At 42.8% G+C, this 16181-nt stretch overlaps 1 protein-coding gene across 3 annotated transcripts in view; it reads left to right on the top strand.

The window, feature by feature from the left end:
- The window catches only part of KIF14 (kinesin family member 14), an 82403-nt gene that overhangs the window by 49986 nt on the left and 16236 nt on the right, over nt 1-16181 (top strand). The window contains exons 22-24 of one of the 3 annotated variants that reach the window (XM_029064088.2): nt 581-681; nt 9868-9962; nt 15889-16071. In XM_029064088.2, the coding sequence (XP_028919921.1) occupies nt 581-681; nt 9868-9962; nt 15889-16071 (379 nt within the window). Of the gene's footprint in view, nt 1-580; nt 682-9867; nt 9963-15846; nt 16072-16181 lie in introns of all 3 variants that reach the window. The other 2 variants (XM_029064087.2, XM_029064086.2) reach the window with 2 other exon arrangements.

The following is a 16181-nucleotide window of genomic DNA, read 5'->3' as shown; positions in this document are numbered from 1 at the left end:
CAGTGCTTTGCATGCAGTAAGTGCTAAGTAAATATCATTGAATGAATGAATGAGGGGTAGGTGCAGTCTTGGTTTTGACAGGTCACCTGTCAACAAGCTGTGGAAGGTGGGCCGGTTTTCTCTCTGTTCACAAATGCTGGGGAGGTTGGGGGGCCCCTAAACTGGGGGTCAGTTGTCAGTAGCCCCTAGTGTCTGGAGATTGGATTCATGCAATATAGTAGGAAACAGGACTTTACTGGCCAAAGTATTGGGGAGGAAGAGGGATTAAACATTTAGGAAGTCTATCTACTCATTGAGAAGAGTTACTATGCTATCTATGCTCCAGAGAATAAGGGGGGAGGGATGTAAGTGTATGTGTGATGTGCATCAGTGGATGTTTTTTTCTGAACTGTCAAAGTACACTGTCTCCATTTCTATTTTTAACCACTCGGTTGATGGTACCTCATCATCCATGTTAAAATTTTATTTTAAAACTTAAAACTCAAGGCCAAGGTTATAAAGTACAGGTTTTGTAAGACTGGGAATTTGGTTGAGGGAAAGGTCGAACCTTTCTGTAAACCATTTCTTCTTTTCCATTTAGAGCAACAATAACTCCAGAGATGATGATGTATTTTATGATCCCGGTGATGAATGGGAACCTGACTTAGCAAATACATCAATTTCTTCATTTTCTAGAAGGAGGTAAAAACTATACTATTGAACTTCTGTTTACAATACAAATGATTTCTGATTTTAAAAGAGCTGATCGTGCTTATATGGTTACAGAATGGAATATGGTACTAGTGCATGACTAACTCTATAAATTGCTGAATCAATTCAGGCATTTGAACGACAGCCAGTTTTGCTATAACGAGGTTTTCATAGCATGATCTGGATAGATGACAATGGAGAATTAGGGAACATCATTCATCTTCCTCATCATTGATCTTTATTGAGCACTTGAGGGAAGAACACAATTCTAAGCATTTGGGAGACTGCAGCAGAAATAAGACACATTATCACTCTCTTCCTGGAGCTTATGGTTCAAGGGAGTGAATAGTTAGATCTCCCAGAGTGCGAGTCTTTATGGGAATAACAAAATTTGCTGTAGGAAGAAACACTCGAGTGCATGGACGTGGCATTGGTTCTAATCTTGGCTCCGCCACGTATCTGCTGTGTGATCTTGGGCAAGTCACTTAACTTCTCTGTGGGTCAGTTAACTCATTTGTAAAATGGGGGTTAAGCTGTGAACCCCACATGGAAAATGGATTGTGTCCAACCTGATTAGCTTGTATCTACCCCAGTGCTTAGTACAGTGCCTGGCATATAGTAAATGCGTAACAAATATCCTTAAAAAACAAATAAACAAGCATTTCTCTGCTTCCCAGGCTCTATCTCAGCCTGATTGAATTCAACCAATCAGTACTCTGTGTTACTTTATGTTTACAATTCTACAGTACTTAACAAGGTAAAACAACGAGTAACACGGTTATCGAGCATTTGGCTGGTAGTGGCCATAATGATATCGGAAACTGTACTGATGTCAGTCATGGAGCTTTCTTTGAACCATCACTCCAAATCCAATGATTTTCAGTGAATCGACAATTACTAAAACACCATTTTCCCACAACTAGAAGTTCTTCAAGAATATAACTATTACATTATAACAGAACTGACAATTAAATTTCATTGAGTTGAAGATAAAATGCAGGATGTTTATATATTAGGAAGTCATGAAAGTCAAGTGTCTGATTTTAGTAGAAAAATTTAGCTAGCTTTCCAAAAAGTAGGCCCCAAGAATGACCTTCATAGTGCATTGGTAGAATGCTAAATAAAATCATTACCGTGTAATCTAAACAAATTCAAAACTATAAGCTTAGGAAGTAATTATGGCAAGTCCTAGGAAAAGAGGTAGTGGTCTAAATATGAAGCTAATTTTTCTCCTCAAATATCAATGGAGGATTTATCAAATGGTGTTCAAAAATCCTGAGCAAGAGTTCAAAAGTAAGGAGTCTCATATGGGAACCACCAAAGCAATCTATCAATCAATGGCATTTATTGAGCACTTACTGTGTGCAGAGCATTATACTAAGTACTTGGGGAAAGTACACTTGGGAAACAGTGTTTCCTAGTAGATAGAGCATAGCCCTGGGAGTCAGAAGGATCTGGTTTCTAGTCCAAGCTCTGCCACTTGTCTGCTGAGTGACCTTGTGCAAGTCACTTAACTTCTTTGGGCTTTGGTTACGTCATCTGTAAATTGGAAATTGAGACTGTGAGCCCTACATGGGACAAGGGACTGTATCCAACCCGATTTAGCTGATCCACCCCAGCTCTTAGTACAGTGCCTGGCATTTAGTGCTTAACAAATAATACAATTAAATTAAAATTAAACTAATTAAATTACAATATAACAGGGTTTTGTAGACAAGTTCCCTGCCCGCAAGGACATTACGGTCTAGACAGGGAGGAAGACTTTTGCCTGCAGCTTGTTGGCTCTCAAAGCTCTGGTGCCACCAGTGTTCAAGGAGGAAAAGAGTAAAGAAATCTTCAGTTCTCAGACACTCTACAGATTACCTGATTTTTTTGCACTTCACACAGTTGTCAGTTTCCATCAGTGCAGGATTGCCTACAGTCTGTACATTCACTCAGCTGTGTCTGCTGCAGCTGCCCCAAAAAAGGATGGGGGTAGTGACACCCCGAAGCCCGCTGTTAGCCCACAAGTTACAGATATTGAAATATTTTTATAGGCTTGAATGAGAAGACCAATTTTAACTCCCAGTTTTAAAAATTTAACAATCAGTTGTAGAAGCAGGGGCTAGCAGAAAGAGTACTACAAACCTGGGAGTCAGAAGACCTGAGTTCTAATCCCAGCTCCTTTACTTGTCTGTTGTGTGACTTTGGACAAGTCACTTCACTTCTCTATGCCAGGTCCTTCTTCTCTCTGTAGGATGGGTATTGTCTCCATTTTATGGATGAGTAAACTGAGGCATAGAAAGATTAAGTGACTTGCCCCAAGCCAGTTAGTGGCCCAGTTGGAACTAGAATGCAAATGGTTCTCACGCCCAGGAGACTGGGAATCTCCTATGTTACACTGCTTCCATACCATATCCTGGGTCCATCAAATTTCTCTTTTGGTGGGAGGGCAAAGTGGAAATGAATATTTTTCTGAACATTAGCACACTGCCCCGATGCCAAAATGAACCAGATCCCAAGTGTCAGCTCTCATTCATTTATTCATTCAATTGTATTTCTTGAGTGCTTCCTGTGTGCAAAGAACTGTACTAATCCCTTGGGAAAGTACGATACAGAAATAGAGACAATCTCTGCCCACAATGAGCTCACAGTCTAGAGTGGGGGGAGACAGATATCAATACAAGTAAAAAGACATCAATCTAAATAAATAAAATTACAGATATATACAAAGTGTTCTCTCATTCACCCCACATACCCAATCTGTCACCAAAACCTGTCAGTTTCACCTTCACAACATCGCCAAGATTGGCCTTTTCCTCTCCATCCAAGCAGCTGTCACGTTAGTACAGTCACTCATCCTACCTCGACTAGATTACTGCATCAGCCTCCTTTCTGATTTCCCAACCTCTTGTCTCTCCCCAATTCAGTCTATACTTCACTCTGCTGCTCGGATTATCTTTCTACAGAAATGCTCTGGGCATGTCATCACACCCCCCCCGTCAAAAATCTCCAGTGGTTGCCTATCAACTTCCATATCAAGCAAAAACTCCTCACTATTGGCTTCAAAGATGGCTCCATCCCCTTCCCCTTCCTACCTCACCTCGCTTCTCTCCTTCTACATCTCAACCCGCAAACTCCACTTCTCTGGTGCTAACCTTCTCACTGTTCGTCGTTATCGCCTGTCCTGCCATCAAGCCCTGGCCCACGTCCTACCTCTGGCCTGAAATGCCCTCCCTCTTCAAATTTGCCAATCAATCACATTTCTCCCTTCAAAAACCTACTGAAGGCTCACCTCCTCCAGGAGGTCTTCCAAGACTAAGTCCCCCTTTTCCTCAGCTCCCCCATCATCCCAACTCCCTCCCTTTGCTCTACCCCCCGCCCCAGAGCACGTATATATATATGTACATATCTATAATTATTTATAAAATCATATTTGTATTAATGCCTGTTTACTTGTTTTGATGTATATGTATATCTATAATTCTATTTATTTATATTGATGCTATTGATGCCTGTTTACTTGTTTTGATGTCTGACTCCCTGCTTCTAGACTGTGAGATCGCTGTGGCCAGGACTGTCTGTCTCTGTTACTGAATTGTACTTTCCAAGCGCTTAGTATAGTGCTCTGCACACAGTAAGTGCTCAATAAATATGATTGAATGAATAAGTGCTGTGGGGCAGGGAGAGGGGAGAAGAGCAAAGGGAGTGAGGGTGATGCGGAAGGGAGCAGGAAAAGAGGAGAAGTGGCATGGAGATGAATAGGGGACATGGATTTTAGCAGGGATGAGGACTGGGAGGAAGCAAATTCTGGATGCTAATAGACCAGAAAGTTGCAATTTTTGAGGCAGTCCATTTGAGGATTCCATCTGGAATCTCTCAGTTGTTTTCAGAGACCAGGGATGGGTAAATCAGGGTGTCTAGCTCAATTAGTCATGGGGGCAATCACCCCCATGGAGTGGGTACCTATGAACCTCACTGTCTAGTCATACAGAAAACAGTGCCAGATTTCTGGATCCAGCATATTCATATTGTGTTTATGTCTGGATTACTCTTACAGTTCAACTCAAGTTACTAGGTTCATGGTTCAGTTCTGTTTCCATAAGTTTTTTGTTGACTTTGCATGGTGGAACTACATTTTCATCATAGCTATATTTACAATAAATGTCTGATTGACCTGTGGTTTAGACATTTGCACCTATATGTAATACTCTTACAAATGCTAGTCTGGGAGTGGTAGGGTTTTTTTGTCAAATTTTTTTTTTTTATTTGGGGAGTCTTCATCTCCAAATAAATGTAACCTCTGCTTAGATTATCCATCTGAAATGGGATAATTGGAGATTGTGTGTAGAGCAGGAAGTAAGGGGAAATTAATTTGACCCGTGGCATACCCAAATCCAAAATATAAGCTTATATGTAGCGCTAATTGTCTTCACGCTGATATTTTTCGTATCCTTTTCACTGTTGTGAACTTAAAATTGTAATAGCAAGTGATCATAGGGATACATATGTCAAATATTTAAAAATATATGGAAAATATCTCCTGCGGGTTGAGATGTAGAAGGAGAGAAGCGAGGTGAGGTAGGAAGGGGAAGGGGATGGAGCCATCTTTGAAGCCAATAGTGAGGAGTTTTTGCTTGATATGGAAGTTGATAGGCAACCACTGGAGATTTTTGACGGGGGGGTGTGATGACATGCCCAGAGCATTTCTGTAGAAAGATAATCCGAGCAGCAGAGTGAAGTATAGACTGAATTGGGGAGAGACAAGAGGTTGGGAAATAAATTACAAACCTTTAATTGTACTTAGGTTACCCTTTGTGATAATGTTAGTATGCAGGGGGAAATCTTGGAAAACATCAGTAATGTAGTATGTCATTGAAGAATCAGATCTTCTGTTCCAAGCTTTCTAAATTGGGTGTTTTCATGTGACAAGGATTTTGACCACGTCTGTAATTTAAAAGTATCGTGTTTATGAAAAAAATTGCTTTTGGACTGAGGCCTTGTATATGAAGTTTCATCCTTGTAGCAATGTTTATGACTAACTTGCAAACTCTGCAAATAGGAGCTTATAATGGAAACACTGACAGACTCTTAATTATAGCAGTGCTGCTGGGTACGGTTGTTTTGCAGTAAAGCAGTGTGGTTTGGCTGATTGTAAATTTTGATATGCACTGATGACAGTTAAAAGTAAATTCTCTCCTGGAGTTAAGAAAAAATATTTGAAAGGAATCTGTCAGCAGTTCTACTTCTAGCCTGAATATTATTTTTGAAAAATAGTGTTAAAACTAGAGATCTGCACTGAATCTTGCCCCCATACCTGTCTATCTCGCCGTTGATGTCCTCCCTCTGGCCTGGAACTCCTGCCACCTTCATTTCTGACAAATGATCACTCTCCTCACCTTCCAAGCCGTATTAACGTTACACCTCCTCTAAGAGGTCTTCCCTTCATTTCCTCTTCTCCCGCACCCTTCTGCATTGCTCTTCCATTTGGATTTGGACCCTTTATTCACCCCACCTTCAGCCCCGCGGCACTTATGTGCATTTCTCTGCATCCAACCCCCTAACTGTGGGGACCCAGAACCCTTGGGTCCCCTTCTATTCTCCACCTAGACTAGACACCTACAACTAGTCCCTTTGAGAGCTCATTAGTTCTCATGGCTTCAACTACCACCTCTATGCAGATGACGCCCAAATCTCCAGCCCTGATTTCTCTCCCTCTCTGCCGTCTTGCATTTTCTTCTGCCTCCAAGACACCTCAACTTGGATGTCCTCTCGTTACCTCAAGCTTAACATGCCCATAGCAGAACTCCTTATCTTTCCTTCCCTTGGCTTTCCCATCACTGTAGACTGCACCCCATCCTTCCTAACAAGCCCGTAATCTTGAAGTTATCCTTGAGTTCTATCTCTCATTCAGCCCACATATTCAATCCATCACTAAATCCTGTCAGTTCCACCTTAACAGCATTGCTAGAATCTGCCCTTTCCTCTCCATCCAAACTACTACCAAGTTAATACAATCACTTATCCTCTCCCACCTTGATTACTGTATCAGCCTCCTTTCTGACCTCACAGCCTCCTGTCTCTCCCCTCTCCAGTCCATGCTTCACTCTGCTGCCTGGGACATTTTTCTACAGAATTGTTCAGTCCATGTTTCCCCACTCAAGAACCTCCAGTGGTTGCCAATCCTACTCTGCAATAAACAGAAACTCTTCACCATTAGCTTTAAAACACTCAATCACCTTGCCCCCCCCACCTCACCAGCCCACACACTTTGCTTCTCTAATGCTAACCTTCTCACTCTACCTCCATCTTGTCTATCTCACCGCTGTCCTCTTGCCCATGTCTTGCCTTTGGCCTGGAATGTCCTCCCTCCTCAAGTCCTATAGATGATGACTCTCCCCTCCTTCAAAGTCTTATTGTAGGCAAATATCCTCTAAGAGGCCTTTCCTGACTAAGCCCCCCTTTCCTCTTCTCCCACTTCCTCTGCATCACCCTAAGTTGCTCCCTTTATTCAACCCCCCACCAGCCCCACAACACTTATGTGCACAGCAATTTATATTAACGCCTGTCTCCCCTCTAGACTGTAAGCTCGTCGTGGGCAGGGAATGTGGCTGTTTATTGATATGTGCTCTCCTAAGCACTTGGTACAGTGCTCTGCACCCAGTAAGGGCTCAATAAATATGATTGAATGAATGAATATCTGTATTTCATTTATATTGATGTCTATCTCCCCCTCTAGATTGTAATTGCCTTGTGGATAGGGACTGTGTCTACCAACTCTGTTATATTGTACTGTCTCCCAAGAGCACAGTAATCACTCAATAAATATGATTGACAGATACCCAATCATCATATTAGCCACCTGAATTTCACCTGTATCCACGAAGAAGGCTTCCTTACCTGGCCCATAATAATCAATCAGTTAATCATTTTTATTGAGCATTTACTGTGCTGCACTCTGCACAGTACTAAGCTATTGGGAAAGTACAATATGACAGAGTTGGTAGACATGTTCCCTGCCCACAACAAGTTTACAGTCTATTAGTGATGTCAATTTAGACTCCCTTGCAGTGATTCTAGTATATCCTAAGTGGAACTCTGGATTTTAAGAGTTTCTCCCAGGGGATATAAAATCAGCTCTCCTCTTCAATTCTTTGGACAGCTGGAGAGGACTGGGATTTGCTCCTGGCAGGAATTTAACAATAATTACTGCCTGTCCTTGACTTGCAGTCACCCAGCCTGCAACCATGCTATGGGTAGCTGTGGGTCACGTCAGGTCTAGCTAGAACAGCAAGTTTTCCCATCTATTTCTGTGATGCAAAAACCAAGGGTATTTGGAAAAAGTGGGTGATCTCTAACATCCGTTCAATTTAAAAATCAGTCAATGGTATTTACTGAGTACTTACTGTGTGCAGAAGACAGTACTAAGAACTTGGCAGAGTATAATACACTAGTGCCAGTAGACATGATCCCTGCCCACGAGAGGCTACCCTTGATTATGTGGCCATGGACCGCTACCGTTTTGGATTCCCAGTGCCTTTCCCACTATGAATTGTGGGTGTGGGGAGGGCTGCCTTGAGCCCGAGTCAAGAGGTTTCTAGTCTCCCAGACTTCCCTATCACCGTGGATGGCATGACCATCCTTCCCGTCTCTCAGGCCCACAATCTCAGTGTCATCCTTGACTTGTCTCTCTCGTTCACCCCACATATCCTATCCGTTACCGAGACCTGCCGGTTTCACCTTTACAATATCGCCAAGATCCGCCCTTTCCTCTCCACCCAAACGGCTACCTTACTGCTACGGGCTCTCGTTATATCCCGGCTAGACTACTGTGTCAGCCTTCTCTCTGATCTCCCTTCCTCCTCTCTCGCCCTGCTCCAGTCTATTCTTCACTCCTCTGCCCGGCTCATCTTCCTGCAGAAACGATCTGGGCCTGTCACTCCCCTTCTTAAAGACCTCCAGTGGTTGCCTGTCAACCTCCGCTCCAAACAAAAACTCCTCACTCTAGGCTTCAAGGCTCTCCATCCCCTTGCCCCCTCCTACCTCTCCTCCCTTCTCTCTTTCTACTGCCCACCCTGCACGCTCTGCTCTTCTGCCGCCCACCTCCTCACTGTCCCTCGGTCTCGCCTATCCCGCCGTCGACCCCTGGGTCACGTCCTCCCGCGGTCCTGGAACGCCCTCCCGCCTCACCTCCGCCAAACTGATTCTCTTCCCCTCTTCAAAACCCTACTTAAAATTCACGTCCTCCAAGAGGCCTTCCCAGACTGAGCTCCCCTTCTCCCTCTATTCCCTCTACCGCCCCCCCTTCACCTCTCCGCAGCTTAACCCTCTTTTCCCCCCATCTCCCTCTGCTCCTCCCCCTCTCGCTTCCCATCCCCTCAGCACTGTACTCGTCTGCTCAACTGTATATATTTTCATTACCCTATTTATTTTGTTAATGAAATGTACATCGCCTTGATTCTATTTAGTTGCCATTGTTTTTACGAGATGTTCTTCCCCTTGACTGTATTTATTGCCATTGTTCTTGTCTGTCCGTCTCCCCCGAGTAGACTGTAAGCCCATCAAATGGCAGGGACTGTCTCTATCTGTTGCCGACTTGTTCATTCCAAGCGCTTAGTACAGTGCTCTGCACATAGTAAGCGCTTAATAAATACTATTGAATGAATAGTCTTTATGACAAGTCACTGTTTTGAGCAGGGTTTGTGTGGAGAGCAGGCCTTCCTCGACTCCACATATCTTGCTTTGAAGGGGAGGAGATTTTTGATTCAGATGGTGAATCGATACCTAGCCCAGGCTGTGGGGGCTCTCCAGACCCCATGTAGAAAAGGTCTGAGTGCTCTAGGTCCCTTTGAGGTATCCAGTGTGCTTGCTCTGTCTCTCTCTCTCTCCTCTCTCTCTCTCTCTCTTTCTCTCTCTCCCCCCACCCCAAACCTTTCCTTCTCTCTGTCTCATCTCTCATTTTCATTCTCTCTCCCCGACTTCCCAGTTCTCTCCTATTCTAAAATGATTTTACTAGCATATCTTCAAGTTTGCCTTGTTGAAATTTAACAAATGATGAAATTCAAAAGTTTTTGGACATTTTTAATAGGAGTAGTATTTTATGAATTTGAGGGGTGGGTTGTCTTTATCGATTTCTGCAGAGTCTTGTATTATGAGTAGAGTACAGTATCTAACCACTTGTTGCTCCCCTCTTTTTAGGAGTAGAAGTTTGATGAAGAATAAGAGAATTTCTGAATGTTTACTCGACCTAAAAGTTCATCCAATCCAGAAATTACAGCCGTTGCACTCACCAGGTAATTTTCTTAATTGGCTTCTCAGAATAGTAATAAATGTGTTGTGGATAAAACCCTCAAAGTAAGTCTGAAATAAAACTAAATCCAGAGTTATTGATTATCCAGAATTTGAGATGATTCCGATTTGTGCTGACCACCTGCTTTCTCCTTGCTGTCTCTTTTTTCAAAGAAAGGCAGGTTTCTTCTAGTAGTAGTATCATTTATTGAGTCACCACTTGCAACTAGGTGCTATATTAGGTGCTTGGGAAGTACAAAATGTTGAAGTACCATGGTCCTGTCCTAAGGAGCTTTCACTGTAACAAGGACAAAAGACAAAAATATTTATATGCGGGCTGCTGAGCAGCTAAATCTGGCTCAACTTTAAGGTATCTTGGCCCCTACTTGTGGTAGTCTTTATTTGACTGTCATATATAATCACAGTAAACTCTCAGCGTATGGAAATGGTTTGTCAAGGATTCATGGATAGATCCAATCCGTGGTATTCATTGCGTGCCTCCATGCCATCTCTCAAGGAGACATCTCTTGCCTCCTTTCAAAATCTCTCCCCTCAACCTCCGCCTCTAATCCCTTCGCATTTTATGGAAACACTTGCCCCTTACTGTATTCTTTTGCTTTATGGTATTTGCTAAGCACTTATTATACATAATAATAATACATAATAATGATACTCTGTTCTAAACACTGGGATAGGTAAAAATTAATTTGGTCAGATGCTGTCCCTGTCCTAGATGGGGCTCACAAACTAAGTAGAAGGGAGAACAGGTATTTAATCCCCATTTTACGGTTGAGGAAAGTAAGGCACAGGGAAGTTAAGTGACTTGTCCAAGATCACACAACAAGCAATTGCCAGAACTGGGATTAGAACCCAGGTCCTTCTGATTTCCAGGCCTGTGCTTTTTCCAGTAGGCCGTGCTCCCTTATTCCTCCCCTGACCATGATCTTCAACTACTTACTCTTCAATGGCTGCTCCTCCTCTATTTTCAAACATGCTCACATATCCTTTATCCTAAAAATATCCTTCCCTTGACCCTATAGCACCCATGAGTTATCACTCCATCTCCCCCCACCATTCTTTTCCAAACTCTTCAAATGAGTAATTTATACCCACTATCTTCTTCCTCTTCTCCATTTCTCACCTTGATCCCCTGGCTAGCTGACTTGCACCCCTTTGGGCTTTTCAGAAGAGGGCCTGAAACTGCTCTCTTCAAGTTCACAAATGATTTCCTTCATGTCAAATCCCACAGACTGTAGTCCATCCTAATCCTCCTAAACCTCTCAGCTGCCTTACACACTGTAGGCTATCCCCTTCATCTGTAAAATGGGGATTGCGACAGTGAGCCCCTCATGAGACAGGGATTGTGTCCAACTTAATAATAATAATAATAATGTTGGTATTTGTTAAGCGCTTACTATGTGCCGAGCACTGTTCTAAGCGCTGGGGTAGACACAGGGGAATCAGGTTGTCCCACGTGGGGCTCACAGTCTTAATCCCCATTTTGCAGATGAGGGAACTGAGGCACAGAGAAGTTAAGTGACTTGCCCAAAGTCACACAGCAGACAAGTGGCCGAGCCGGGATTTGAACCCATGAACTCTGACTCCAAAGCCCGTGCCCTTTCCACTGAGCCACGCTGCTTCTCTGACTTGATTTGCTTGTATCCACCCCAGCACTTAGTACAGTGTCTGGCATGTAGTAAGCACTTAACAAATACCATCATTATTAAATTCAACTGATCAGATTGATTGGGAGAGTTCAGAGTGTCCAGTTTGGCCATTTTCAGTGATTGCCTTTCTATACTCCACTCTTTCCCTCTCCCCTTCCCTCCACACCCTCTTTACCCTTCCTTCTGGATCAGCCTGTACACATCACAAACAGAAGCGGTCTGTTGCCCAAACCTCTTTCTAGACGAAATGATTGATCTCCATCCACTGTGGTCAACAAAACCTCTGTTTAGCCCAAGTTTCCAGAGATATGCAGAGGAATCAGATAATCCACTGAGAGCAGAAGAGGAAAGACACACTTGGCAATTTCCAGAATTTTGAACTTTCTTTTTTTAATGGTGTTTGTTAAGCCCTTGTGATAGATACAAGCTAATCAAATTGGATAGAATCCATCTCCCACATGGATTCGCGGTCTTAATCCCCATTTTACAGATGAGGGAACTGAGGCACAGAGAAATTAAGTGACTTGCCCAGTGGTCACACAGTAGACCAGTGGCAGAGCTGGGATAAAAACTCAGGTTCTCTGACTCCCAGGCCTGGGTGCTCTCCATCAGGCCACACTGCTTTGCTCTAACTGCCTTAGGTAAATTTAAAGAAACAGAGAGAAAACCCAGGGCACTGCAAACTTGTACAAGCAGTACTCCTCTATAGTAAAATTTAATTTTTAAAAATGATACAATTTAGACTTTTCAGAAATTTACAAAATCTTATACCAAGATTTGTCTATAGTTAATAAAATCCTTTTAATTACAGGAATGAGGATGCTCAACGACATGTATTCATCAAAACATTACACAGTACACCTGTAATTAAAAGGCAAATAAGAATATCAGTAAAATATATTTGGCCTGTACTGAGCTAAAAGCTAGAAGAAAATAAAATTAGTCATTGATATTATAGGTACATTCTGAAAAAGAATGCCTCACTTTCTGCATTGAGCACAAAGTAGGACAAGATATTTTGTGTATTTTTTATTTGTCTATAAAAGGCTATATGAGTGGGTTTTCTCTTTGTCTTATTCTGGGTTAACTATAAACTTCCATATAAAAGGGACCAGTATCCCATTTTAGCCACAAAATAACTTGTGCTTTTTTGATTATTCAGCCAATTTGTCCATCCTACAGTTGCCTCCCCCCCAATTTTTTTGCTTATCATTAGGATCTCCACCTAGAGAGAGCATAAAGAATTGAAAGGGCCAGAAATTCAAACATAGTTTCCTGTTTGTTAGAGGCTTTTGTAAAAAGATTCAATAGGTGAAGGAATTAACTAAATAGTTTTTGGATTATTGATGGATTTCATTTGTTCAGTGCTGTCCCTGTTGACGGCAGTGTAAATACTTTACAGTGCCTGTGAAGAAATACTTATATCCTGATTGTGATACAATTTTAAGCAACTCAGGTCAGGAGAATTTTTTTCATATCCATACCACCCCTTTAAAAGAATGTTTCTATTTGAAAGACTGATATTTTGATTAGAATTATTAGACTGATTAGAGAAGCAGCGTGGCTCACTGGAAAGAGTCCGGGCTTTGGAGTCAGAGATCGTGGGTTCTAATCCCGGCTCCGCCGCTTGCCAGCTGTGTGACTTTGGGCAAGTCACTTAACTTCTCTCTGCCTCAGTTACCTCATCTGTAAAATGGGGATTAAAACTGAGCCCCACGTGGGACAACCTGATCACCTTGTATCCTCCCCAGCGCTTAGAACAGTGCTTTGGACATAGTAAGCACTTAACAAATAGCACCATTTATTTATTTATTTATATTCTATATAATGGCTGATTTCTAAACAAAAGTCTTCTTTGTACTACAGCAGGTGTTAGGCATGTGGAATTTACCAGAGGAAGTCATTTAGGCCAAAACTTTCAAGTTTATAGGTGAACACTCCCTAATCCATTACAGGAGAGAAAATTACATGAAGGAGGAAAAACATTAAGGGTATTAGATGGTTTACCCTTAATTAACCACTAAAATTGATGTCAAAGAGGACTTACAGTTCCTTTCAGCACTACATGTCAGAGAATTACTGGGTTGGATGGATCATTTTTTCTAAAAAAGAAAAATGTTCAGTTCATATTTCCTGATTCCTCATGAACCTCCAATGGCTGCCCATCCACCACCACATTGGCTTTTAAACATTCAAACAGCTCTCCCTGCTACATTACCTCACTGACCTTCTACTAAACCCAATCTGCACACTTCACTCCTCTAACACCAACCTCCTCTCTGTGCCTTTATCTCATCTATCCCGCCGCCGGCACTTTGCCCGTGTGTCCTCCCCCTGGCCCAGAACTCCTTCCCTCTTCATATAATAATGATGGTGGTATTTAAGTGTTTACTATGTGCAAAGCACTGTTCTAAGCGCTGGGGGATATAAGGTGATCAGCTTGTCCCATGTGGGACTCGCAGTCTTAATCCCCATTTTCCAGATGAGGTAACTGAGGCCCAGAGAAGTGAAGTGACTTGCCCAAAGTCACACAGCTGTCAAACGACAGAGCTGGAATTCGAACCCATGACCTCTGACTCCCAAGCCCGGGTTCTTTCCACTGAGCCACGCTGCAATAATAATAATGATGGTATTTGTTAAGCACTTACTATGTGCCAAGCACTCTTCTAAGTGCTGATTCATATTCAACAGAGCACCACTCTCCTCACCTTCAAAGCCCTCCTAAAAGTCATTCATTCATTCAATCGTATTTATTGAGCTCTTACTGTGTGCAAAGCACTGTACCAAATGCTGGGAATGTACAGTTTGGCAACAGAGACATTCCCTACCCAACATTGGGCTCACAATCTAGAAGGGGGAGACAGACAACCAAACAAAACAGAACAAGTAAACAGGCATCAATACCATCAAAAAAAATAGAATCATAGATATATACACATTATTAATAAAATAAATAGAGTAATAAATATGTACAAATATACACAAGTGCTGTGGGGAGGTGAAGGGGGTAGAGCAGAGGGAGGGAATGGGGCGATGGGGAGGGGAGGAGGAGCAGAGGGAAAGGGAGGGCTCAATCTGGGAAGGCCTCCTGGAGGAGGTGAGCCCTCAGTAGGGCTTTGAAGAGGGGAAGAGAGTTAGTTTGGCAGATGTGAGGAAGGAGGGCTTTCCAGGTCAGAGGTAGGATGTGGGTCAGAGTTGACGGCGGAACAGGCAAGTTCGAGGCATAATGAGGTTAGCGGCAGAGGAGCCGAGTGTGAGGGGTGGGCCGAGAGAAGGGAGGTAAGATAGGAGGGGGCAAGGTGATGGAGAGCTTTGAAGCCAATAGTGAGGAGTTTTCGTTTCATGCAAAGGTTAATAGGCAACCACTGGAGATTTTTGAGGTGGGTGACATGCCCAGAGCGTTTCTGTAGAAAGATAATCCGGGCAGCGGAGTGAAGTATAGAATGAAGCGGGGAGAGACAGGAGGATAGGAGATCAGAAAGGAAGCTGATGCAATAATCCAGTTGGGATATTATGAGATATTGTACCAGCAAGGTAGCAATTTGGATGGAGTGGAAAGGGCGGATCTTGGCGCTGTTGTGAAGGTGAGACCACTAAGTTTTGGTGACAGATTGGATGTGTGGGGTGAATGAGAGAGCAGATCTTCCCTAAGCCTACAGGGAAGCAGCATGGCGCAGTGGAAAAGAGCACGGGCTTTGGAGTCAGGGCTCATGAGTTCGAATCCCAGCTCTGCCACTTGTCAGCTGTGTGACTGTGGGCAAGTCACTTAACTTCTCTGTGCCTCAGTTCCCTCATCTGTAAAATGGGGATTAAGACTGTGAGCCCCACGTGGGACAACCTGATTCCCCTGTGTCTACCCCAGCGCTTAGAACAGTGCTTGGCACATAGTAAGCGCTTAACAAATACCAACATTATTATTATTATTACATTTCCATTCCGTGCTCTCCACCTCTATATCACCTAGGACTGCATCACCCTTAAGCCCTTGATATTTACCTCAGGCCCAGACTTCTTTACACTCTGCCATTTACCCTCTCTGTAATTCATTTTAACGTCTGTTTCCCCATCTAGACTGTTAGCTCCTTGTGGGTAGGGAATGTGTATACCAGTGCTATTGTGTTGTACTCTCCCAAGTGTTTAGAACAGTCCTCTGCACACGGTAGGTATTATTGATTGATTCTTTCTTAACTCAGTTAATGCTGCCTATCTTCCATTAAAATAGGTTCACCAAGTAATTCAAATAGTATTTATTCATACTCAGCAGAATCATTCCTACCTGGAATTTGCAAAGAATTCATTGGCTCAGCATTAAATTGCCTCGGACAAAGTTATGAGGAGGAAAAGACTTTGGCAGACAGCCTAATAAGTAATTTTCTTAAAATTCATATTGGAGTCACCATGATTTCAAATGCACATGAAAAACAAGATGAAGAAAGTCAAGAAAACCGTAAGTAAATTTTGATTCTTATTAACACATTAGCCACAATTCCTCCTCCTCCATCGAGTGTGCTCACTGCACCAAGAGAAAAGTGTTAAAATAATACCTTATATTTATGT

The sequence above is a fragment of the Ornithorhynchus anatinus genome, chromosome 4, assembly GCF_004115215.2.
Source record: "Ornithorhynchus anatinus isolate Pmale09 chromosome 4, mOrnAna1.pri.v4, whole genome shotgun sequence".
NCBI lineage: Eukaryota > Metazoa > Chordata > Mammalia > Monotremata > Ornithorhynchidae > Ornithorhynchus > Ornithorhynchus anatinus.
The sequence above is the reverse complement of the archived record's forward strand: the minus strand, read 5'-3'. Positions and strand labels throughout refer to the sequence as shown.